The 25,952-nt window shown below is 45.0% G+C and overlaps 1 protein-coding gene across 4 annotated transcripts; it reads left to right on the forward strand.

Moving 5' to 3' along the window:
- Window positions 1-2,463: 2,463 nt before the first annotated feature.
- Window positions 2,464-25,222, forward strand: trim33 (tripartite motif containing 33). 4 transcript variants are annotated; one of them, XM_076026528.1, is made up of 21 exons: window positions 2,464-3,308; window positions 7,492-7,610; window positions 11,628-11,781; window positions 12,042-12,174; window positions 12,284-12,400; window positions 12,559-12,673; window positions 13,027-13,173; window positions 13,472-13,589; window positions 14,256-14,536; window positions 15,052-15,243; window positions 16,975-17,031; window positions 17,309-17,509; window positions 18,038-18,224; window positions 18,349-18,412; window positions 18,811-18,961; window positions 19,680-20,077; window positions 20,196-20,307; window positions 20,397-20,471; window positions 21,358-21,510; window positions 23,722-23,772; window positions 24,472-25,222. In XM_076026528.1, exons 1-21 carry the CDS (start codon window positions 2,729-2,731, stop codon window positions 24,691-24,693), a joined length of 3,627 nt encoding a protein of 1,208 aa, XP_075882643.1. In that variant the 5' UTR covers window positions 2,464-2,728; the 3' UTR covers window positions 24,694-25,222. The 4 variants fall into 4 exon arrangements, with proteins under 4 accessions (XP_075882643.1, XP_075882644.1, XP_075882645.1 ...); XM_076026529.1 differs by lacking the exon at window positions 23,722-23,772 and having other exon boundaries at window positions 2,466-3,308; XM_076026530.1 differs by lacking the exon at window positions 16,975-17,031 and having other exon boundaries at window positions 2,471-3,308.
- The last annotated feature ends 730 nt before the right edge of the window (window positions 25,223-25,952 follow it).

Genomic DNA, 25,952 nt, shown 5'->3' on the forward strand with positions numbered 1-25,952 from the left:
CAAAATAAAACCGAACAACAGTAGCTAATTTTGGCCGAGGACCTCTCGTGGACTGAAAAGTAATTGCACGTCCGTGAATCAAATCATAATTCTCTCCGGTGTCACTCAACACTGTGGATACTAAGTAGGATTCTATGACACTGGGGCTGAGCAATAGCAGAGACAAGCAAGAGTAGCAGTAGGAAGACTAGTCCCATATCAATGACATGTTATTACTGTATGTTTCAATGTGTTGTATGCAGAAAATAAAAGTAAATATTAAACGTGATTTTTATTTTATTATATTCTATTTTTTTTTTTTTTTTTTTTTAATAAAATTGCATTTATTTTTCTCCTGTTTTTATTTATGCGCAACCCTGTCACTGTACGTCAGAATTTTAAAAGTTTCTGGGTTAAAATTGAGTCAGAAGTCAGGGACTTTTTAGCACCAGCTCTTGAATCATCATCTTTCCAATTGCTGCCTGTGTTCTTATTTATGATAGTACGTATACTCTAACCTCAACACTACTTAAATGGGTTTGACCTGTGTCTTTTTTTTTTAGCTACTGATACTATCAGTTCACATGTTTTATATTTTTAGTCATTACCTGGGATTTAATGGCTGCTGATGTAATTGCTGCAGGAAAAAAAAACAAAAAAAAACAAGACCTTGATGCTGACAAATTGCCTTCAGGCCTCCCTTACTTTGCCTGCAGTGAGAGACCATGGCTGAATGTTGTTAACCTTCCACACTAGACGGAAAATTTCCCAGATCTGTTGAGTGTATTTCACACATCGGTCTGATTAAGTGGCCATTGAAAACGTTTGAGAAGGGAAACTGTTAAAAAGTAGAAAAATACGGAAGAGCATTGCATTCACTGGACACATGAACATTAGGCACCTTACCTCGTAATTACAATATCCGGATCTCATAATTACGATAAAAGATCTCGTAATTATCTATGGGGTGCCGTTTGTAAAGTTTCTCGTGCTTAAAATAACAGCAACATTTTGTCACATTTAGCTTCAAATCATGTTTTAAAAAAATGTGTGTGCATTTTTGAAAGTCACTTCCTTCCTTTTTTTTTTTTTTTTTTTTGCACATTTAACACTTTAAATCTAAATGTTAAATCTAAATGTTACAATTAAATCTAAATGTTACAATTAAATCTAAATGTTACATCTAAATCTAAATGTTACATCTAAATCTAAATGTTAAATCTAAATGTTACACCTAAATGTTTCGGGTGAAACTAATCATTTAGCTAATATGCAAATTCAAGCTGCCGGCAACCGGAAGTACCACAATAAAAGCTCGACGATGTTGAACTCTGTTTTTAGTGTCAAATAACGAATAAACAACTTATCTTTTCTGGAGAAACTGCCTCTTGGACATAGATTACGGTGATTATAAGCACCAAAAATAACAAACCCGTTTGGAGAAACTATATTTTACGAGTACCTTGAGTGTTTAGTGTCACTTAGACCTGTAGCCCCTAGAACCAGCCAAACCTTTCCTGGCCCTGTGGGGATTGTTGAAAAGTTTCGTTTAGCCGCCAAAAGGGCTCTGCCGATGTTTTCTGCCAGCGCCGAGTCGGACATCAGTGTATGCATGACCAACGGGCAACGGCAGTGGAGTCAGGTGCAGGTTAATGAGCTACACCCTTGTGGCTGGTTGTAGGGGCTAAAAAATTACTCAAAAATGCACACAAATTTTTAAAAAACATGATTTGAAGCTAAATGTGACGAAATGTTGCTGTTATTTTCAGCATGAGAAACTTTACAAACGCCGCCCCATAATTATCTCTTAATTACGAGATCCTGATCTCATAATTACGAGATAAGGTGCCTGTTTTTTTTTTTTGTTTGTTTTTTTTTAATCCAGTGACTGCAATGCGCTTCCCTATAGGAGACAACCCCAGATTCACATCACTTTTCCTTGGCAAGCCTGGATATGATGCACCCTTCAACTAAGCTCATGTGATGGTCAAACGGTAAGGTGAAAACACATTTTCCACTAAAACAAGCCTTTGTTCTTCTCAAATGAAAATGTCATTCACTATTAATAAAACACCCAATACTGCAGCATTACGGATAATGTTTACCAAAACCCATTGTATAGACTGTGTTCAAATTCAGGTACTTTATTCACTTTTTGTTAATAATGTGTTAAGTTTCAGTGATCATCGCAAGCACAGTAAATCCGCTATATCCATTCTTGACATCATTTTGGGGTGTCAAGTGACTCAAAAGATCAAAAGAATATGTTATAGTATAAATACTACAACATTAATTTGTTAAATTTAACACAGCGACGCTGATATCCCGTTGACTTGAAAGTGACGGAATGTTAGGTCTCGTTCCTCTATTGTTCTAAGTATTATTCTAAATTCGTCTTACGATTTACTGTCACGTTGACTTGAAAGTGACAGAATGTCTGAAGCCTTTACATTACTTCAGCTGTTGTTTATTTATTGATGAGACACGTGCTTTAAAATTATAGTCTAGAAAAGGGTTTGGTTACAATTTGGATAGGATGATATAATCATGACAAAAAAAAAACATCTCAACATATTTCCGCGATTTTCTACAACAACGCGTATCTCGATCAAGTAAACCGAACCAAACAAACTTACTCAACTAGCCAAGTAAACAACAAACGCCTGGGTACGTCACCACGTACTCTCGCGTAACCCTGGTCCGAGACCTTACGCACGCAGGACGTGCAGCGGTTCAAAGAGGAAGGAAGATGGCGGATAACAAAGGCGAGGAGGATATGGAACCGTCCGCCAACACGGACGCGGCGTCCGCAACACAAGACTACGACGTGTCGGGACTGAAAAACGAGGATGGGGTGATAGTCATAGAGGCGGAGGGGAAGGCCAGCGAAGAAACGGCGTCCAACGACGTAGCAACTACGCCTACCAGCAACGGAGGGGACGCTAGCAGCGGCGCGACTGATGGCGCGGCAGGGGAAGTCAACGGCAGCGACGCCGTTGCCAGCCCACCTCCGTCCGCCAGCACCAGCGCCGAGGCGACAGCCGCCGCCTCCGCCGCCGCCGAACCGCTCGGCGCCGGGGATGCGCCCGCCGACGGCAGTGCCACTGAGATGCCCTCACCATCTGCGGCGAAGCCAGCCACGCCGGTACCCACTCCCATTAATCTGTTGGATACGTGCGCAGTGTGTAAACAAAGTCTCCAGAACCGAGACTGTGAACCCAAACTTCTGCCCTGCCTGCACTCGTTCTGCCTGAAATGTATCCCGCAACCGGAGAGGCAGATCAGCGTGCAGGTGCCCGGACCTCTCGGCCAGAGCGACACACACATAGGTGAGTCTGTTATCACGGTTATCTGCGCTGTCATCCCGGCCAACGTTTGGCCATGTCGGGCAACTAACGGTCAGTCAGTAGGGAGGCCAGTGGGGCTCCAATATATACAGTCGGTTATTTAGTGGGTGTCGTTTTTCGAGTGTAAAACAACTCCCCGTTTACTGACCAGAGAGTTGACTGTCATACGGTCAAGCAACAAGCGGCAGCAGTGGAAGCCTGTTGGGGACTGTGACGGTATTAAAACGATAACTTGGGGTATAACGTACGCGTGGATATTTATTAAAGTGAATTGTATTTCTCTACTTTAAGTGAAACACACCCTGTGTTTATGAAGGCAATCTACTGTCTTTGCAGATCCATGCTACCACACTCTTCGGAGGACGCAATGAAAAATGAGATTGCAGTTGTTTTTTTAAGTCAGATACTAACCGACCTGAGGCTTTCTGTGTTTACTAACCTGCTCTGCGGTGCTGCAGTTGCATCTGAGAGCAGAGCAGAGCAGAACAGAGTAGGGCAGGGTAGAGTCAAGGTTCCCGAAGATGCTACACCAATCATGTCGCCGCTACAATATTCACCTGTAGCGTTAAACAAGCATTCACGATCCGTTCGTTCAACCGCAATTATAGTATGGAATGCAGAGAGCATTTGTACACTGCACAGGTACCCTTCCGAAGTGATCAGTTGAAATTATTTTTCTCCATCGGGATGAATAAAACCTTAAAAAGGATGCTTGGTGTTGGCCGTTTGCATTAAAAGTTGCTGTGAGATATTCCCTCATCCTCAAATGTGACGGAGGTGGGGGGGGGCTAGTTCTGGAATATATATTTACAATTGTAGAATATAAACACATTGAGTAACAATTTCAGAACTAATTAAAACTAGGTACACAACTTTTTTTTGTTTTATTTTTAAAGATTGCCAACTTTTAAATATAAACGCTCGTCAGTTGTTGTTTTTTCCCCCCACTGTTTTTCTTAATACGGTGACACTGGAAGTGTGAGCTGGCGCGCTACATAATGTGGATGTAATATTAAAAAGCTAAACGGTTAATACCTCTCACATCCATCACCATCAGTAGGTAGTCTGAACGGAGCGAGTTGTGCTACACAGACATCTTTCATTCTTCACCAGATGTTTTTCATCCATAGTTTTACCTTCATATAGTACCTGCCAATGAGCCGTGCACAATTGTGTTAGCCTCAGCGCTGTTAGAAAGCTTTAATATCACACGGTGGGATTGCTGAGTTCAGGAATGCCATTAGTATTGGTTTTGGGAGAGACTCTGACATCACATGGTCTCCGTTGTATTCACAGAGCTGCCCATCATAGTGTGAAATGTGTGTTTTTCTGTTTAGCGGGTGACTTGGATAATATGATTAAGCCCTTAAAAAAAAAAATCATAAAAAATATTTTCTCCCTGTTTTGCTGCTACACTGCATGACTGACTCAGTGTCTGCAACACTCAGATGTTCCAACCTCCACTGCAGTTTTGGAAGCAGTGGTCTGAAAAGACTTCTGCTCAGTTAGCTTATTGGTGAACTTTCGGAACAGATTTGTTTCAGGCCGTCGTTTGATGACCACATCCAGGCCCGCAGACGGTAGTACTGGCCAGATTTCCTATGGCTTTGCAATAATGTGGCTCTTGGATGTTTTCAATGCAGAAGAAAGACGCATCACCTCCCTGCTCAGTAAAGATGTAGGTCCATAACTCACCAGTTTCCAGCAGGAGAATTTTTTTTTTTTTTGGCAGAAACCTGTTTCCTGATTGCTTAGCCACAATGAATCACCCAAGACCCTGACAGCTTTGTAGATGAATCGATGAAGAATGTTTTTTCTAAAATCTGCAATGAAATGTGCATCATTCAACTTTAGTTTTTTATCAATCGGATTTGAATGAGCCCATCTTTATTTGTATCACACTTTTTTAATGCAGGTCTCGTAGTCAAAACAATATTTCCCCTAGCATACACACACACACACACACACACACACACACACACACACACACACACTCAAAGCAGAAGAGTATTAATACCTTTTGTTTAGTTGAGTTGTTAGGAAATGCCATCACAGGTCAGCAATGGGGAAATATCAGAATCAGAAAATGTTATCACTGAAATAGAGAAGCTCTTCTAGGTTGCTCTAAAATGTAATCTTCAAATCAAGGATGTGTTTCATGTTTTGCATGATTGATTTTCAACATATACGAATAAAGCAGTCATCGCACACGCATGCCAAAAAGAGCGTCCAACCTTCCCTGGAGGAGGAGGGTCTCATCTGGGTTCCATCTGAACCACGGAGCAGTTTGTCTGCAGCGAAGAAAACCTGCCAACCAGAACAAATAGCCTTGGCATGTTCTGCCCAGCAACAGGCGGCAAACCATCGGTCAAGTCAATCTGGATGCGGTGGTTTTGCGCCTTGATGCATTGCTGTGCTCCGGTGGCACAGTTCAACTGAGCAATCACAACCACGCCTTCTCGTGTGCTCACACATGATTATGAGGGTTTCTCTGTGCATGCGAGCAGACATCATTGAGGTCTCACCTCTGCACCGTGTAAACCCGTGACTCATGGTGGTGCTGTTGTTGTTGGTTCTGTTGTATGGTGCCGTCGTCCCACCACGCAGCCGGTGACTGCATAAATGAGGCAGTGATATAAGAAAAACCCTGCTAGCGCGTGTTCAGTCTGCAATACCGTACAAACACAGAATGACAGAAGGTAGACGGACAAAATGTTTCACCATTTAAAAAATAAATAACAAGGCAAACCTGGTCTTTATGTGAAAGCAGCCCCAATGTGGGTCTAATGTTAGTCCAACCAATATTTTGTATTCTGAAGGTTGTCCAATATATTTATCAGGGAGCACACTTGCCTTTGCACCAGTTTAATTTTTCCCAAAGAAGTAGAATTCTGATGAAATGTTTTGCATGATGCAAGAATGGACCTCAAATGTTGTTCACAAGCTCAGTTTGCTGGATTATTTTCAGGCCTGCATAATGTTTGAATTAATGGAAACACCGTCAGTGGTGGCGGCATTTCCAGAACCTGGTTCCTATTTAAGTCTTGCTGAGTCGAACCGACCTGCTTCCAATTCAGCCGGCAGCCTCGGCTGCTCCACTCACTTTAATATCGGCAATTTATTACGTTATCATCATCATCAGCGTGATCTTGATAAAGTAGGTTTCAGTTGTGCGGTGACTTGACTGATGATGGTGGTGGTGGTGGATGGAGGTGTGACAGAGTGTGTTCTGTTTCAGACTGAAGTGACAGCTGTGTGTGTGTGTGTGTGTGTGTGTGTGTGGCTTCTTCCATGTAATCCAGGCTCAGCTGCTCTCAATCACCGTGGGACTGGTGCAGCTGGAACTGGCTCAAACCGGCTGTGTGCTGCTCAGGCCAGTGCAGTCCGGCTCAAACCGGCTCGCGCCGGTTTTTCTAGTTCAGCTGGAGAAGTGACATACAATCACTTCGGCTCAATTTAAACCGTTTGTACAAAGTTGAATCTCAACCCCCATTTTTTATCTGAGAGCATTAAAAAGTAATTGGCGAAGTCAACGCGCTGAACAAATGGCGCGCCGGCCGGCGTGGCGAGCGGCTATTAATGGCGGCAATAATTTAGCTAATTTCCCGTTCGAAGCTAACTTCAAGTAATTGAGTGAGTGAAGCGGTGATTGTTGTTTTGGCTGTATGATTAAATATTCTTTTTTTAATCTGCCGATAACAATGAGATTAAATCTTGCGGAAAGGAGCATCTAATGAATTTGGCTCCCCTCAATATGCAGCGGGTGCCAAGAATGTTTAATAACACCAGGAATTTACCCACCAAGAAATTATGAAAGTAAGTTTGGACGTAGGCGGCAGACTCTGCTGTCTCCCTCCTGTTTGTGGACTTTGTGCTTTGTTAACATTCTAACCAAATGCCATGACAATGGTTGTTTGAAGTGCTCGGACACGTCATGCTGAGTTCGTAATTGAGAGTCGCCTTCATTGTCACAACCCAGGGGTCGTGATTGACAGGCTGTTTTTGAGAGCATCACGCCGCCTCCATGTGGACGGATCCTCTTGTGATCCGGTCGTAACTACAGCGTTACGATGGTGTTGCGAAACAGAATTTGATGGAAGTGTTGACCATTTAACTAACTAAAACCTGACCTGTTTTTTTTCCTCCGTCTCCTGTCCGTCCCCAGTCAACGTGATGCGCTGCACCGTGTGCCACCAAGACTGCAAGCAGAGTGACATCATCGAAAACTACTTTGTCAAAGACACCACAGAGGCTTCCAGCACGTCGGATGAAAAGGCAGCACAGGTGCGTACTTTCGTATTCCATGTTGCAGTTTCAGCGGCTGGTGGTGTTTTGTTCTGTTTTCAGAGAGTCTCAAACAATGGCAGCGTTTTCTATTGGATTGGACTAAATTTCCCAAATTAACATGAATTCTGATGATCAGATTCTTCACTGTATTAAATATTCTCATCATGAGTAACCCATGTTGACAATCCTGCTATTTCTATTACTAAACAAAGTGGACATTTAGCGCCTCGCCTCGCTACAGTACGCCACGCCTCGGTATGGTTGTGTTTTCATTGGCTCTGTGATCACAAGACTGTGGGCTGAGTCGACGCGGTAAAGCAGGACAATGTTTTCGCTCCGTGTTTGTCCACGGCGAAAATCACTCAGCCATCTTCACAACCACACCTAGAACCGTTACAAAAAGAAACGTCGGTTGGGTTTTCGTGCTGTTTTTTCGCGGAGAGTCGCTCTCACCTTTCGTCAGAAAATCTGAGCCAATCGGAGCCCTGCTCGTCGCTACGTCACCGCTAAACTCGCTTTGACACGCCCTTAGAAATTGACAGAGTTGCCTCTTGATGCTACCCTGTTACGGCTGCCGTCTTTGGCGTATGTCTAGACTAAGTGGTTCGTAACATACCCTAACACATTTAAAGGTCACCCAGCAACTAGTGTTGCTGCGGAGCCGTTCTCACGGAGAGACCTGAAGCTGCATACTAAACGTTTTGTCCCAAAAACGTGCTCAGCCAGTGGTGCGCTCATTTCAAGAGATGATTCCTGAAGTGCAGTGAAGGAAAAAGTTGTGAGCCGAGTATGGTTTCGACCCCTGTGCCCTCCCGAGGCTTCACACAGGAAACCGCACGGTCGTCTCATTCGATCACCTTCCAGCAAAAAAAGTCTGCATGCACGTTACGTTACATTACAGCTTTGAAATTTTAAGTACCCCCACGGCTTCAACGCTTGGCACAGCAGCCAGTTGCTACAAAGCTGGTGCTGCGTCACAACACGACGGGGCCAGGCTCTGTGTGTGTGTGTGTGTGTGTGTGTGTGTGTGTGTGTGTGTGTGTGTGTGTGTGTGGTTTCAGCGGGACAGCCGCAGAGGGTCTTGGTCAGTACCAGCCAGTGTCCAAGATGGCAGACCATTCAAGTTGCTCACCCAGCGCACCCACGTTAATAGATTTTCTGGACTATATCTTTTTTTTTTAAACCACTAAAAGACCATAACTGAAAAATCTACAATAGAAAGATTTGCTATGAATCGCGTTTCAGGTCACAGTCGTCCTGTGAGCCGTTTTAAAGGCATTTATTTTTATATTGCGGTCTATGGGGAAAATGCTTTTTGGGCCCATGGGATTTTTTTGCTGTACCTCGAGTGGCCACTGGGAAATATCTGTGTGCCGCCATATTGCCAGTCCAGTATCCAGTTCTTATAATACATCCATGCTTGGTACAGTCAAGGAACAAAAAAACAAAACAATTGTTGGAGCAATTTAATGATCGAAATTAACAAACATTTTACATGATTTCACATCATTATGTAACGTAATGTAATGTAATGTAATTTATTTATATAGCCCTTCACAACGTCCTTTTGGAGAATCAAAGTGCTTTACAACAGGTAAAAAAAAAATAGATTAAAAGAATAGAATAAAACAACACCAATAAAACAATATAAAAACAGAACTACAGAAACAAGAAAGCAGAGTAAGTTAAGATAAAAGGATACAAAGTGCCAACGTGCTACTGGGTATTAAAAGCCTCCCTGAAAAGTTGTGTCTTTAGCCTGGATTTGAAGAGGCCCAGGTCAGTAAAGGTGCACATTCAGCTGGGAGCTTGTTCCGAAGCCTGGACGCCACAAAAGAAAAAGCTTGGTCACCCCAGCGCTTTTGTTTTGACCTGGGCACATCCAGCAACAGTTGGTTAGTTGACCTCAAGGCTCTAGCATGGTCGCGAACAACTAAAAGTTCCGAAAGATAAGATGGGGTCAAGGCCATTAAGAGCTTTAAAAACAAACATTAAAAGTTTAAAATGTATTCTATAAAAAAATGTATTCTTGCAAGTTAAAAGCCGGGCTGCAGCATTTTGCACAAGTTGGAGGCGACGAAGGGAAGACTGGGAAATGCCAAAATAAAGTGCATTACAATAGCCTTGAGCTGATTAGTGCATGGATGGCTGTCTCAAGGTGCTGCCGGGTTAGGAACGGTTTAACTTTGGCTAGAAGACGCAGCTGAAAAAAGCTGGCCTTGACAGCATTTGAAATGTGTTTGTCAAACCGCAGATGAGTGTCAAAAGTCACTGCCAGATTCTTGACTGACTGACTAGGCATTGAAGATAAGGTGCCAAGGCTAACCGTCTTAGTATCCCCGAACACAATATACTCGGTTTTAACATCATTCAAGTGTAGAAAATTATGGGCCAACCAATTCTTAATGTCAGCAATACAGTTGACTAAGGAACCTTGTGCAACATTACTGCCAGGCTTCACTGGCAGATAGACCTGTAAATCATCAGCGTAGCAGTGAAAAGAGAGGTTGTGCCTGGCAATTATTGACCCAAGTGGCAACATGTGAAGTGAGAAAAGGATAGGGCCAAGGATAGAGCCTTGTGGGACTCCACAAGAAAGAGGGGCACTCGAAGAAGACAGGTCGCCAATCATAACTGAAAAAGTTCTGCAGGACAAATAGGATGTGAACCACTTCAGTGCACTGCCGCGGATACCAACAAGGTTTTTTAAGCGTGAGAGGATGACCGTATCAAAAGCTGCTGTGAGATCAAGCAGAACTAAAACGATTGGACACTTGGCGTCCAAAGACAGCGCAAATAACGTTGTGGACCTTTAACAGTGCAGATTCAGTGCTGTGGCGAGACCTGAATCCAGACTGAGATTTCTCATAAATGGAGTTGTTCTCCCAAAAGGATTGCAATGGTAAAGGGCAAGTGCGACACCGGTCTAAAATTTGACATCACTGTGTGGTCAAGATTTGTCTTTTTCAAAAAAGGCCTAACCACAGTATGTTTGAAAGCAGCTGGGACAATTCCTGAACTAAGGCAGGAGTTCACAAAACCCAGAAGACTGGGACCCACAGTATTAAAAGCCGTTTTCAATATTTTGGAAGGGACAATGTCAAAAGGGCCATTTGTAGGTTTCAAAGATTGCACTATGTCACCGAGAGAAGACAGAGAAACCAAATCAAGCTGGTCAAAGACAGCTGAGTTAGTCGGGGCAACAAGCAAAGCCTTATCAGCATTTAATGTAGAATTCTTACTGCTGTCCCTTCTGGCCGACTCCACTTTGTCAACAAAAAAGTTAAGAAAATTTTCACATGCCACCATTGAAACATCAGTTACAGCAGAAGTACATGGATTTAGTACAGCATTAATTGTATCAAACCACTTTAGGACAATGGCCACTGCTGGAAATAATATTAGAGAGGTACTGAGATTTAGGTTTTCAGACGGCTCTCTGATAGTCAGTAAGGCAATCCCTTAATATCTGTAGAGACACTTGAAGTTTATCCTTCCTCCATCGGCGTTCCGCCTGCCATCGTTATTGTCAACCAGGTCCGGGTTGTTGTGTAGAAGAGCTGTATGGAAGCCACGTCCCCATGATCCAATAAGGCAACCCAGTCATTTCAGACATGCATGTGTCACTGCCCCTCATGCCTCTGTGACTCACATGACCCATCATGTCACATCAGCCAATCAGAATGAGCCAAGACACAGCATGTGCTGTGAGGTTACGCTGGGAAAAACTCGTTTTCTTCCTTTCTATATCTGTTTTTAAAGATTAAAAATGGAGGACTTAAAAAAATACACCATAAAGGTTATTATTAATTGATTAAAAGATTTATTCTGAACTGTGTTACAGTTCGAAGGCGTGCTGTCAGCCATTTTACTGGGGTTTACTTTTGTATTGCGGTCTATAGGACAAATGCTTTTTGGGATGGGATTTGTGGCTGTAGTACCCAAGTGGCCACTGTATTGGCAGTCCGTTATCCAGCTCTTACAATGCATCCATTTTGCTTTTTTTTTTTAAAGGTGTGCACGAGTTGCGAGGACAATGCGGGCACGATAGGCTTCTGCGTGGAGTGCGGCGAGTGGCTGTGCAAGACCTGCGTGGAGGCCCACCAGAGGGTCAAGATCACCAAGGACCACAAGATCCGCACCAGGGAGGACGGCGGCGACGCGTCTGGTAAGATGGCTGATCTCCACCTGACTCCAGCCCACCCACACACACACACAAACACACGCACACACACGCGCACACACGCAGAGTGCGGCGATGCTGCCAGTAGACAGTTGCCATGGCAACAGTGCTGCAGCGCTCCCCACTTGGATGCCACCCGGGCCTGTTGGACCGCGCCGCTGACCATATGTACCTCCTGGCGCTCTGCCAGCGCCAACTTCCAGACGTGTCAGCCACGCCTCTCCCTTCTCTCCGCTTTCGTCCAGATTCGGTCGGCTCGTCGGGGCAGAGACCCGTCTTCTGTCCCATTCACAAGCAGGAGCCGCTGAAGCTCTTCTGTGAGACCTGCGACACGCTGACCTGCCGGGACTGCCAGCTGCTGGAGCACAAGGAGCACAGGTAGCTCGCCGCTCGCACCGCATCGCATCACAGGACAGCGCGAGACCGTGAGTCAAATGGCACGGCTGCACTGATATTGATTCTCACTGAGTCAGCCGCTCTCTCCTAGATACCAGTTTCTGGAGGAGGCTTTTCAGCTGCAGAAAGGCCTCATCGAGAGCAGCGTGGCCAAACTGCAGGAGAAGAAGAACTATGTACATTACAGTGTCACTCAGGTGCAAAGCAGGTGAGCAGCGGCCCCCACTTCCAAGCCTAAACTTCACACACCAACATGGATGATGATTGAAAATCCAGTCATTTGCCTGTTTTTTTTCTCTGTGAATTACTCTTCCACTGCTAGAAATATTGTTACAGGAAAACACTTTTTTCCCCCCCGTAATCCAGGTTAAAAGAATTGGCCGAAACTCACAAGAAGGTGGAGCACGAGATTAAAATAGCGGTTTTCACGCTTATTAATGAGATCAACAAGAAGGGGAAGTCCTTGCTGCAGCAGTTGGAGGTAGGAGAAGGAGACCAACAGAACTCTAAACAGACAGTTTACTTTAAGGCTTCTTTTTTTTGTCTCTACAATTGCAAATATTGAAGGGATACCGAATAAAATAAATATTAGACTGGAATATCAAGTATATCTGGTCTACCTGCCGGTTCTGGATTCAGCACTCTAAACACATCTTTAACCTGCAGGTCTTTACTGACTGTGCTGATGCAATAACTACAGCTAGTTCACAGTGCATGTACAGTACACAATACACAGTACAGTAGTTGGCTCAGTCCTCCAGGTTATGAAGTTTGAACTATGTCAGGTCGGCGGCGGCAGGGGGAATAACTGCAGCTGTGTGCCTTTCTGTGCAGAGCGTGAGTAAGGAGCGCACCATGAGGCTCGTGGCCCAGCACAAGGACACCAGCCAGCTGGCACAACAAATCCACCACGTGCTCAACTTCTGCCACTGGGCCATCAGCTCGGGCAGCAGCACGGCGCTGCTCTACAGTAAGAGGCTGGTATGTTTCTTCTCAAACGCCGCCTGCGCGGCAGTGGTTTGGGGCAGCGAAACGGCAAAAACTGAATTTGCATGGCTGATGCATTAGTGCATATTTTCAGGTTTCCTACACAGATTCTGTGCTCGTGATCCTTGTTTGCATTGTGGCATTGAACAATATCTGATTGTATTTTTTTTTTTTTATTGAATGGTCAGTTTTCTGCTACACTCAGAAATTTAGACTCCAGGCTGTAAGATGACATGTTCAAGGTCGATGCTGGCAAAATGTGCTCAATGTGTCTTTGTGTCTGTGTGTGCAGATATTGTTTCAGCTTCGCCAGCTGTTCAAGGCCCGACTGGAGCCGGCTCCCCAGGCCAACGGTGTGGTGCGATTCTACTGCGATCCCACCTTCTGGGCCAAAAATGTGGTGAATTTAGGTAAAGGGGCCTCATGAGCTTCATAACTTCCCAACCAAGAACCTTAACAGCCTCCTGGAGCGTTGAGGCTGAAATACTATGGTTTAGTCGTGATTTTTGATATGTATTGTTTTTTAGGAATAAATGAATGTGACACAAAGTGTCAGTACGCATATTTTTCAAATATGTGTACTGGCCCTTTATGATGTCATAAAGGGCACATACACCTCCTTGGTGATTTTTGTCACCCAGAATTGATTCGTCGAGGTGGGTCGAAGAGCATCTGTTCACATTTGAATTATGGCTCTGCAGTCGCATGCAGTAATTAAATATGTACATTAAATTATTATACTTAAGATCATTAGTGGCACATTAAGTGCGCATTGAATTATTTAGTTGTTTCTACTTTTTTATTAATTAATGACATATTTTCATCCTTTATTTAATGATGCGACCCATCAAATAGAATAGAAGGTGAGTTTAGTGCGAACTGAATGTGAGTGCTGTTTAATGTTAGTTGCCACAATGAAAAGAAAATCTTTTAGCTCAGGAGATCAGTGGAACAATTGACCCACTTTTGCTTAAATTGCGCAGCGGCAATTAGCCCCTTTTCTCTGACTCTGGCCTGACATTGAATATTCGACCGCCAAGTCTTCTCACCCTCCTCACACCTTCCGCCCACTACAGGTAACCTGGTGATCGAGAAGCCGCCTCCTCCGCCCACTCAGCCGCCCAACCTGTCGGTCGGAGGGCCGCCCATCTCTCCGGGCCAGGGCCCCTCGGGCAAGCACCAGGGTCAGATCAACCTGGCCCAGCTGCGGCTGCAGCACATGCAGCACGCGGCCTACGCCCAGCAGAAGCAGCACCAGCACCAGCACCAGCAGCACATCCAGCAGCAGATGCGCATCGCCTCGCAGATGTCCCAGCAGCACGCCAGGCCGGGCGGCCCTGGCATGGTGCAGCAGCAGGTACCGCAGGGCGCGGGGCGGGTCCAGAGTGACGGGACACCGCTTCCAACACGATTGTCGTCTCTTTTTAATTTCCACCGCACCGAGTTTCAGAGGAGATTCCGCTCAGTCATTTAAATCTTATTAGACGAGATTAGGATTAGTGGGATGCTACTAATCTGCAGGAAAATGCAGATCAGTTACAATGACAGAAATAAAGAATCTTTGAGTTTTTCTGTCTCTCCCATTTCGCCTTTGACTAGGTTTCAGTCACGTCAGTGGTGAGCAGACATGGTTTGGGTTATTAAAGCACTTTTCACCATCTCCTCGATATTGAATCAATATCACAATTTAAGTTCTTAAAGGTCCAGTGTGTAAAATTTGGCTTGATTTATGATTTTTATATTGGTAAAAGCTTGACATACTACCCATAAGTCCATTAATAAAAGTCTATCCTCGCAGTACATTTGGTTTTCTCCTGACATTTTACCTGTGAGCTGATTTTCAGTTTGAATTCATTTTTTCTCCTTCCGCAGCCTCCCAGGCTCATCAGTATGCAGCAGCTACCAAGAGGGCCTGGGGGGATGAACGGCGGTCCGGGCTCCTCCATGTACCCTTCGCCGCACCACATGCGGCTGTCGGGGCCCCCGGGGCGAATGCCTGCGGCTCAGCCTCGACTGAACGGACAGCAGTACCCGTCCATGATGCAGCCTCAGCTGCAGCGGCAGGTGAGTGCTGAATGCTGATTGCTGAATTAGTTGAGTCTACAGTTTGTTTAGAAGGTGTTTGTTAGCTGTTCCATAGATTGTCGCCTTGTGTGTTGGATGGGCTGACACTGGTGTGCAAGTGTCCACACTCTTTGGATGTGTAGCCTCCTAATGTTCTCCCCGAGGTCCTCGTGTTGTAGCTGTAATTGTGTGTATACACATTTTGTAATGCTGGCATTAGGGATGCAAATTATCGATTGATTCATTAATCAATAGTTGATTGACCTTTTAGAACGATCAACAGCATTTTTTTTTACTGAGAACCTAAATTTCACAATGAAAAATGTGCAAGGAAGACATTATTTAACCCTTAAATAATGTTGGGGGTCCAATGTGACCCATTTTTACATTAGAGAACAGTAAAAGCACCCTAAACATTTATCCTCTAACTTTAATTTGCCTTCTAATGGGTCACATTTGAACTTTTTTTAAATTTTTTTAAAGTTGTTTAAAAGTAACGGGTGAATCTCTCTTTCCTGCCACTACACTGCTATAACGATATTAACTGCCCATGTAAAAAATGTTCAATTAATTGCCACTAATTTGATTTAATCGATTAAATTGTTAATCGACGATTAATCGATAATTGATTAACTGTTAACATCCCGAGCTGGCATCATTGCAAAACACCGCTGCTAATACATAGTGTGTAAAATGAGTATTTAGGTTGGAGTCGCAAAAGAATCTGTCTAGTTCATCGTTGACGAGTATTACATCATCACCAATGTCACGTGGCAACAGTGAGAGACACTCTGCAAATGTTTGGGAAATTTTTTTTCTGCGGCCATCGCGAAACATTGTTTACTTCTGTCGTTCGCCGTCGGCTCATAAAGAAGGCTGCAACTGCGTCATCTGCAAAAAGGAAATGTAATTTCATTTGGCCGCGGAAATCAGATGAGCTCTCGGAGAGAAAACAATGTGAAGCCGTTTTCTCTCCGAGCCTCTGTCATCGCACAACCTACAGAGGAATTCCAGTGCGTTTCCGCTGATTGCATTTTGAAGCGCTGCCCTTTTTCTCAATCAATCGCTTACTGGAACGCAATATTGTTTGTGGATTAGACTCCAGTGAGTAAGTTTTGGCCGTTCTATTGTGGAAAAGACAAAAAACTTTGAGCTCTGGCGCGTCCTGAACTCCTTGTTGGTGGCCCTATAATGCAGTCGAGGGTTATTTGCTTTTCTTTTGGCCAGTTTCTGCTGCACGTCCCAGTGGAGGAGGCGACGCAGCGGGGATTTGTTTTTAACAGAGCTTTGACTGTAGCTGATGACGAGAGAAATAATTCATCGCAGCAGAGGCCAGTGCGGCTCCTTCTCACACCAATGGAAGCTGTGCTGGGAGCCTCTGGCGTGACTTATCTCACTCTGAAACACTTTCAGATCGTTTTTTATGGCCTCGGAATCCAGTCGGAGCAACTCACTGAATGTATAGACGCGGGTTAGAAATATTAGCGAAGTGATTTTTCTTTTCTTTTTTTTTTAAATAACCTTTGACCTTTAATAAAACACCTCCCCCTGCTTGTGGTTGATTGATCCAACACTTTCAATAACCTTTTATATTGTTATTCACCCACCCCCACTACCAGCGTAGTCTCACACGTTGTTGATTATTCCAAATGTGACCTTCACTGACCTGCCTGTGAGCTGCGAGCTGAGACAGACCTCCTCTACATCCAGCACTTCTGTCTTTGTGTCCAGATGTCTATAGAATCTGAGATGAGCCACCAAAGGTTTCGTTTCTTACTACAATCAGGGGTTTGGCACCTTCCTTTTTTTTACTCACTCGGCTCATCTGTGTCTTTGTGCAGCATGCGTCGCCACCACAAACCGCATGCGTCGTGTGCAGCCGTGTCATTCCCACCAGAGAAAGCATCCACTAGTTGTCGCTCCTGTCCGCCCGCCTCTCCTCCTCTACCCTCCCACCCACGCTTTCTCTTGCATCGCCTTCATGTCCTGTCCCTTCTTCTCTTTCTTCTTCTTCTTCTTCTTCTCACTTCGCTCACCCCTGGCTGTCTCCTTTGTCTTTGCGCAGCACACCAACCCTGGTCACGCCGGCCCTTTCCCGGTGGCGTCCCTGCACAACGCCAATCCCACGAGTCCCACCAGCGCCAGTATGGCCGGCGCTCACGCTCTCCGCAGCCCGGCGAGTCCCGTCGTCGGCCCCATCGAGCTCATTCCCTCCGTCACCAATCCCGAAAACCTGCCCTGCTTACCCGAGATCCCGCCCATTCAGGTAGGCAGAGTTCAACTAGATTTGTCAGTTTTGCTTTCTATGCAAATGTAAAATCCTTGCGTGAGAATGAAGTTGTCATGAAATGTTGTACGCAAACTTTTCATGTCGGTTCATCTGTTGCATTAATATTTGAGCTTGCATTTCTATGGAGCCCACAGTATAACATTTTTTCATGAATACTTATACTAATTCAAACACATGGGTAGGGCTGGGCGATTTTGGGGGAAAAAAATTCTCTCTCTCTCTGAAAACGATTTTTGATTTCAATTTATTTCCTTAAAACTGCAAAAGACGTGACATTTGTCGTTAAACATGCTAAAGAACAACTAAGGTACAAGTGCACATTATAGGACGTGAGGAATAACGAATTTCTGATGATTAAAAAATCTGATTTCGATTTAAAATCGATTAATCGCACAGCCCAACACATGGGACACCTGTTCAAAATCCCTGTGGGATTCTTCATTAAAGTTATGTGTATCTTTGATGTTTCTCTGCCTGCTGCTGCACATTTCCGGGGACGAGCAGCTAGAGGACGCCGGCTCCAACAACCTCGCACACATCCTGTCTCGTTACATCACAGCCAGCACGCAGCAGCAGCAGCAGCAACAACAGCAGCAGCAGCAGCAGCAACAACAGCAGCAGCAGCAGCAGCACGGCGCTGTGGACATGAACCCGTCGCCTGGACTGTCGACTCACTCCACTGGATCTTCAGGTGCTCACACACAGAATTATTACAGATAAAAAAAAAAGAATGTTGGACAATCATGAAGTATTGATGGCTGTCAGAAAATGTGATTTATGGTATAATTTTCTCTTTTTTGCGTGTGTGTTTGCAGGCCCATCAAATGCACACACACCAGCTCGCCCTTCCAGCACATCCAGCACAGGCAGCAGAGGAAGGTAGAGAATTTTTTAACACGCATCTTCACATCACATCTTCATTTTTCATCATTCATCCGTTAGCAAAACACTTTTTAAATCTGCAGAAAACAGCATTTTTCAGTCCCTTGTAAAAACAGAAAATAGTAATGCTTGATGATCGGAAGATTTAAAGGACTGACCTTCTGAGGAGCTCATTGACAGGCTGTAGACATTTAGTACTGCTACACAGCATTGGTAACATGACCTTTTTCATAAAATGGCACAAAATAAATCTTAAATTGTGAAAATGAAAACTCTGATTTTATGAAAAAAGTAATGCAAAACATATTTTTTATTTCATAAACTTTTTGGAATGGTAAACATGTACCAGCACATGGAAGGCAAATGTAAATTGTTTGTTTTGCGTGTGTTTGCAGCTGTAGCTCTGCTGGGAAATCAAACACTGCGAGCGGAACGACGGTGGAGCCGGTGAAGGTGAAGCAGGAGCCGAACACGGACGACAGCTACAGCTGCCCGTCGTCCTCCGTGAAGACGGAGCGCAGCAAAGACGCCCGGAGTGCCTGCATGGTAGGAACACAGATAGCCTGTGTTGTTCTCCGTGGTGGGAACTTTAGCGTTAATAATGATGTCACCGCTCCCTCAGCCATAATGAGGCCCCCTCCACTTAGATTGTGCAAAGGGGGAAAGTTCAGACACTCATTTGGATTAGCATTAGCTCATTCTGCCATGCACAACGTAAACCGTTAAGGTCCTTAACACAACAGGAGCGAATTTCCACGGAACAAAAAGCAGCTGTTATTTTTTTGCAGAGGCGAAAAGGCGAACGGCTGGACCTCTGACCAATCAAAATGATGTTGGCATGTCAATGACATGTTCATTTGTTGTCTCCCTCTACAAACGTGGAGCCAACGCGTATTCGCTTTGCTTCGCCTGTTTCCCAGTGTGTAAGGACCTTTAGGCAGTACTGAAGGTAAATGTGGAAATTCAAACAGAATTGGGTTGGATTTGCACCATACGAGCCCATATAAGGACGGCATCAACGCGACTCCATTGTGAGATCTCTTTGGTAATAACCTGGAAATAACACAAAAAGCATGAGTTGAGTATCACTCTGTAACTCAGACAGATATCCAAACCTCTTATTAAGAGCAGCAGGCTGATACTGTGGGGACGTCAATGGAAAAATGACCTTCTTGCTGAGAGGAAACAAGCAAATGATCAGTTATTTGGATGCCTTTGTGGCCACGCCCTCTCACAGCGTCCCGTTTGTGTCCTCCTGCCGTAGATGAGCAGTCCGGAGAACAGCCCCGCCCCTGCGCCGGGCGCCGGGTCTTCAGGCCAAGATGCTCTCAAGCTTTCGGGCGAGCGCATCAAAACAGAGCCCCTCCCCGAGACGCCCTGCTCCGGACTGAGCGGCGGCGGCAGCTCCGCCTCGCCGCCCCCAGTCGCGGCGGGCACCGCGAAGGACGGCGGCGACCCGAGCGCCGCTACGCTCACAAACGGAGACGGCGAAGACAAGGGCCGAGCGACGTCCGGGACGAGCAACGGCAGGGGCGGCGAGGACGACCCCAACGAGGACTGGTGCGCCGTCTGCAACAACGGCGGCGACCTGCTGTGCTGCGACCGCTGCCCCAAAGTCTTCCACATGAAATGCCACGTGCCCACCATCAAAATCTTCCCCAAGTAAGGCCGAGTCGACGGCTCGTTTGAAGTGGCAGCGCCGTGTCTCGTTCCGGAACGGCACAAAAAGCCCGCGGCTCCACCAGGTGTCTGACTCGCTTCTTTCTCTCACTTCGCTCAGGGGGGACTTCCTCTGTTCGTTCTGCCGGAGTCTTGACACCCCTGAAATAGAGTACTGCGACGAGAGCAGAAAAGCCGCCGGAGATCAAAGCGTCAGTTCCGAGGACCAGAGGGTGAGCTGCTTCGGAGAGAGAAAAAACCCAGTTGCCTGCTTGATTGGCGAGACGGAAAAAGTCGTAACTTCTCCCCTGTCTGTTTGCAGAGATGCGAAAGAGTCCTGCTGCACATCTTCTGTCACCAGCTTAGCGTCGGCTTCCGGAAACCTGTTCCCAGCTCAGTGAGTGATGCGCGCGCACACACACACACACACACACACACACACACACACACACACACACACACACACACACACACACACACACACACACACACACAGAAGAGTTCTTGTGAGTCTTCTTCCGTCTACAGCCTGATTTCTGCCTCAATGTGCTTTGCTGTAGGAGAAGTCCAGGACTGGACAAAGTACGGTTACGATTTTCAGGTGTTTCTATTGAATGGTGTGAAGCACATCAACCGTAATTCTCGGAAAATCTTACGTTTGCTTTTTTTTTGTTTATGTTTGTTTGCTGTCAAGAATGGTTGTTGTATTTTTCTCTTTGATTACTTGTAAAAATGTTCCGTCTCTTCCGTCCAAACGCAACGCGCCATTTTTGCTTGAAGTGAACTGGTCTCGTGACCCCGTACGTCACATCCAGTGACGTGTGAATGCGAAAAAAGTGTTTCCATGACACTTTTGCGACATTCCTCTATATCGATACATCTGAAAAACCACCTCATGTGAGCGTGTGAGCGTCACAACCTTTTAGCGATATTTGAGAGGTTTTTCGAAGTTTAGTTTTTTTTTTTTTATTGCGAAATTTAGGTTTTGCGCTATTAAAGGGGGAATGGAAATGCAGCAAGGTCTCGGCACTGTTGGCGATTCTTTGCAGGACCTTTAAGATGGATTTGGAAAAGGACGAAAACTCAGAAGACGCAACCAAAACATCTGAAGTGGGCTGTTGCATTCCGTTCAACGGAGGCCTTTGCCAGTGGCCCATGTTTCACCGCCCTTTGTGACATCACAAACGAAAGCTACTATTTGACGTCCCCACTGTCGCCCGTCTCCTCCACCAGACCACAGCCACAAAGAACCAGACACATTTTGTCTCCTCTCCCCCGCCCAGGTGCCCAACTACTACAAGATCATCAAGCAGCCCATGGACTTGAAGAAGGTGAAGAGGAAGCTGCAGGTGCAGAGCTCTCAGCACTACAAGTCCGCGCAGGAGTTTGTGTCCGACATGCGGCTCGTCTTTGGCAACTGTGGAAAGTACAACGAGGTGAGTCGCACGAGTCCTGAGCCACAAGTCCAGGCTTTGCTGGACGGCCTGTGTGTGTGTGTGTGATCAGTTTTGCAGGCCAGAGGCCTATTAAAAAGTATCCGCGTGACCGTCAATGTGTCTCCATCCTGGTTAACTGCTTTTGGCCTTTTATCACGTTGCAATGAAAGAAAGAAACATGACATATTTTATTCAGTCTTGTTTGGCTAACAAACATATGAGTCCAGCCTGTGTGTGTGAAGCATGTGTATAGTGTGTGCTGTTTGACTGGATTAACATTGCCTGCTGGCCAGCAGTGCATGGACCTCCTCTCACTGGCTGTCATAAGCCTCTATGCACCCACTGGACTGCAGTGACATAAGATAAAACCCTGATGTTTTGAAACTTGATCTTCTTCATACTCTCCAATGATACGAATGACACTTTTCAATGCACGTGTCACAAGGGATGCTCAGATTGATCGGGCGATATAAGGATGGCCAGTCAGACGAGTCGTTGCTCGAACATTTTATTATTCTGCGCTTCCTTCACCGTCTCCCTGTTGCTGCCTGATGCCTGACGCTGCCGGATGTTGAGTCGTGCGCTGACGTGGGCCGCGGAAACAGCTGCAGCGTGACGCAGACTGTGTGCCGAGTTCGGCCTCGGTGCCTCTCTCTGATCTCTTCGCCAGCCGCTGCGGTCGCACGTGCACGCTCGCTGTGATTGCAGAAGGCCGTAAACAAGTCGTCGTCCGCAGCAGCGGAGAACTTCTTCCAGTACGCCTGGAATGAAGTTGTGCAGCCAAAGTCTTTTGATTTCAGCTGGCCAAGTTGGATTAAAAAAAAAGTCTTAAGCCACATGTTGATTGCCATTTATTTAATATGAAGTTTTATATTTTCCAGTTGCACATAAGCTTTAGCATTGTCCACCTGGCTTAATGGTTTTTAAGCCATAATAAGAAATCCTGCAATGTTTGACAGATAGTAGTAACAGAGTGGCACAGATAAAACTAGAAGAAATCCTCATGTGAAATGTGCTTACGGCTTTTCACCACCCACTGCCATCAGCCACAAAAGTCCTGATCTGAGCCTCCCTTGGTGTCACTTGCAGCCCAGTTGTTTTGAAACTCTCTAAAACATCATCTCGGCTTCCTCCGTGCTGTCTACCATAACGTGCCTCTGCTTCCAATCACATGAAACGGCTTTAAAATTCTAATTCAAAAAAACGAGATGAAGGAAGTTTTGAGCCAAACGAGCCAGGACTCCACTTTGATTCACTTTGTTTGCATCTTGTTTGACGACATGTTAATCCACACCATCATTATTAACAGCAAGTCAGGAACTCACTCGAGGACGCCGGGAACGCTGGAGGCATTATTCCTTTCATAATTTAACAGCGTAGAGCATCGGCATTGCAGTGTAACACCCCCATCCCCCCTCCCCATCCACACTAATTATAAAATGACTAATTGCTGCAGGAGCGTAACCATGGCAACAATCTCACGTTCGCACCATTTCTTTTAGTTCAGTTAGTTCCAGAAGAGAGAGACTTGCAGTGAATGTTGCATATAGCAGGATATATAATTTCTTGAAATAAGGAGCGAGCCTGAGAGGAGGAAGTTGTTTTTTTTTTTGTGACTTTACTTTTTTTCAGGCATCTGGAGCGAGTGTCTGTTGTGCAATTGAATTTGGAGTTAGCGGTGTGTTTGTGAAGAAAATTTAATTTTTAAGGGCACGTGCCTATAAATCATCTTGATTCAGTTAAACTAATGCAATATTAAGAAAGGGAAACAAAATCTGCCTTGAGGGGAACTCTGAGTTCACAACTCAACAGTTTTTAATGAAATCCAATGGGAAAAAAGGACGTACGTATGTTCAGGCAGAAGCAGCGGAACACAGACGTACCACGCATGGCCTGTGACTGTTAAAGAAACTTTTTTTAAATACAGGTTTGTGTTAAAGAAATCCAAGGATGAATTTGTAAAGCTGAGATGCATAAAACAGAAAAAACATGGACCACCAAAGACAACCTTGCATTTACGCATTTGAGTTGGTCTAAGCCTGAGAGTGCAAACCTGACTTGCTGTTAATTTCCGCCTGAGCAAAGATCACCTCTCGGGATTGAGCACAGTGGGCCATAAACAGACTACGGATCTGTTATTATGTAACCTTCCTGTGCTGTGAACTCTCTTCTTCCCCCTGCTGCTTCACTGTTGTTATTGCCCCTTTTTAGATGTCTCGAATAATCCAGGTATATGATGAAGAGAAACAGATTAATACAGAGGTAAGATGCATCGATCAGAGCACAGATGTCCTGTCCCTTTCCACTGAGGCTCTAACAAATGTTTTGAGTTTGTGGCAAAAAGAAAAAAAAAGAGACACAACATTTCTTAACATACACACTGCACGTTTTTGACTATCTTTTTTTGTAAATATAGATGACACAAAGAAAACATTTTCAATTTGATTGGCTGCCTGAAGTAGAAGGAAGAAGTTGCTTGGCCCCATTTTCTCCCTTTTTGAACAATAAGGTCACATTTTTTGGAACGCCGACTCACCTACAAAATGGTTTGGGTTGACATCTCAACTTTGTTGAGTTCTGCCTTTCCTTCCGCCAACATTGACTGAGGAAATGACCTCAATCTAGTTGTTATCATTCCAAATAATCTCTTATTTCCTGCATGCAAGCTCAGACCTTTAACAGTGCAACACCTGTCTTCCTCGTTGCAATTTGGACCCCAGATTATAAGAAATGCCTCTTGGAGCCACAGTGGGAGGGGCCAGCAGGATGTCTCTGGTGCAACGTTGAGCCAGGGCCAGCCTTCCATCTAGAGTGTTAACCAACTCTAAATCTGTGTCTTCATTTCTCCTTGTCTTCCTCCCGCTTCTCCCCGTCCCTTCCTCCCGCTTGACGGTATTCTCACAACCGCGTCCTACATTATCACTCTTTTCCCACCACTCCCATCCTCTCCTCTTCTGGCAGGTGGGATCAGAGATGGCGATATCCGGCGAGGCGGTAAGCCAGTGCTTTGAAGAGAAGCTGCGGGAGATATTCCCAGGGCAGACCTTCCCAGAGAGGCCAGAAGCGGACCAAGCTTTGGAAACCAATGAAAAGGACGACGACACCGAGGACTCAGATGATGACTTTGTGCAGCCCAAACGCAAGCGGTTAAAAACCGAGGAGAAGATTCTCCACATCAAGTGAAAACAAGCCCCCAAGTTAAAACAAAGGGACGTGACAAGATTGTCTTCCTCGTGTCGCACGTGTCCTCTCCGTTTGAGGCAACAATCAAAAAGGCCAGATTTGCTGCATCAACTTGCTTGGTTTATCTCATCCTTGCTTTGGAAGGAATCACTGTCAACCACTAAGACTTTTACCTTTTTCCGAACTCTCGCTCATAGAAACGTTACAGGAGTAACGTTCCCTTCTCACTCGGGAGCTCGCATGTACAGAGCTTGAAGTAGGGGATGTTTTAAAGTCGGCTGTTTTTTTTTTTTCTATCATACCTTTTCATTTGTAAATTTGTTGTGACGGTTGCTTTATACAAACTCAGAAAATCCATTTCCCAGTCCTGATTGTATTATATGTATACGGACATGATGCCTCTTAAGTATTTGTATTACTTTGTGAAAATGTCTATGTAAATAAGAGAATAAGAGAATCTAGTCCTGAAGGTATACAGTACTACAGTATAGATGTTTGGGTGCATCATCAATAAAACCTCTTCTTTAAATATACGTATCAAGGAAAATATGTATCGTACAACAGGTTTGTGGTTAGTGTGTGCAGCTTATGCCTTCAGACATTGAAAAGGGAGTTGGAGTTTATGATATAATCTACACTCATGGTCAACCAAATGAACAGCAAAATGTGTGTGTCAATTCGCTCAATACTTCTTTACTTACTTTGCTACTCAGCCTTCAGCATCCTTCAAATTATATATGACTGGCAATGTAGAATAATCTATTTCCCGTCCACCATTTTCTGCCCCTAATGGAAATGGGTCAGTCTTGAAAAGAGCCATTGAAAATGTTCAGATTGGAGAGTGATTGGATCAACTTCTATGTCTGATCATTCAAATTGAACGGTCAGGTCAGTGCCAGTTGAGCTTACTTGCAAATAGCTTGCTGCTGATGTAAGGAGGCAAATGGTATAAAATGTATTTAAGGGTTGAGACTAAAACCCAAAACGTTTTTCCAGTATGGAAAGTTCTTGTTCGCTTTTACTCTTCTTTTGAAACAGAAAATACCGTCCAGGTCCGATGAAAACAGAAACTACTGAAGCATCCATGCTAATCACAAAAGCTAGGCTCACGGTTACTTCCTCTATTCGCTTTCGTCACCCAGGCAACGTGACGACGCTGGCTAATGATCAACTGGATGCCAAATAGAGGTATGCGGGAGGCTGGATCCCGAAACTGGTGTTAATGGATGAAATATATTTAGTTCCCCTCTTAACAGTGA

Source organism: Nelusetta ayraudi, unplaced genomic scaffold (assembly GCF_046127955.1).
Source record: "Nelusetta ayraudi isolate G7.1 ecotype Tasmania unplaced genomic scaffold, CSIRO-AGI_Nayr_v1 ptg000019l, whole genome shotgun sequence".
Lineage (NCBI taxonomy): Eukaryota > Metazoa > Chordata > Actinopteri > Tetraodontiformes > Monacanthidae > Nelusetta > Nelusetta ayraudi.

Coding starts and splice junctions, on each gene's coding strand:
- trim33 (XM_076026528.1), top strand. CDS start 2,729: ATGGCGGATAACAAAGGCGAGGAGGATATGGAACCGTCCGCCAACACG. Junction 17,032..17,308: donor GTTTCTTACTACAATCAGGG/GTTTGGCACCTT, acceptor GTCTTTGCGCAG/CACACCAACCCTGGTCACGC. Junction 23,773..24,471: donor AGAAACAGATTAATACAGAG/GTAAGATGCATC, acceptor CTCTTCTGGCAG/GTGGGATCAGAGATGGCGAT.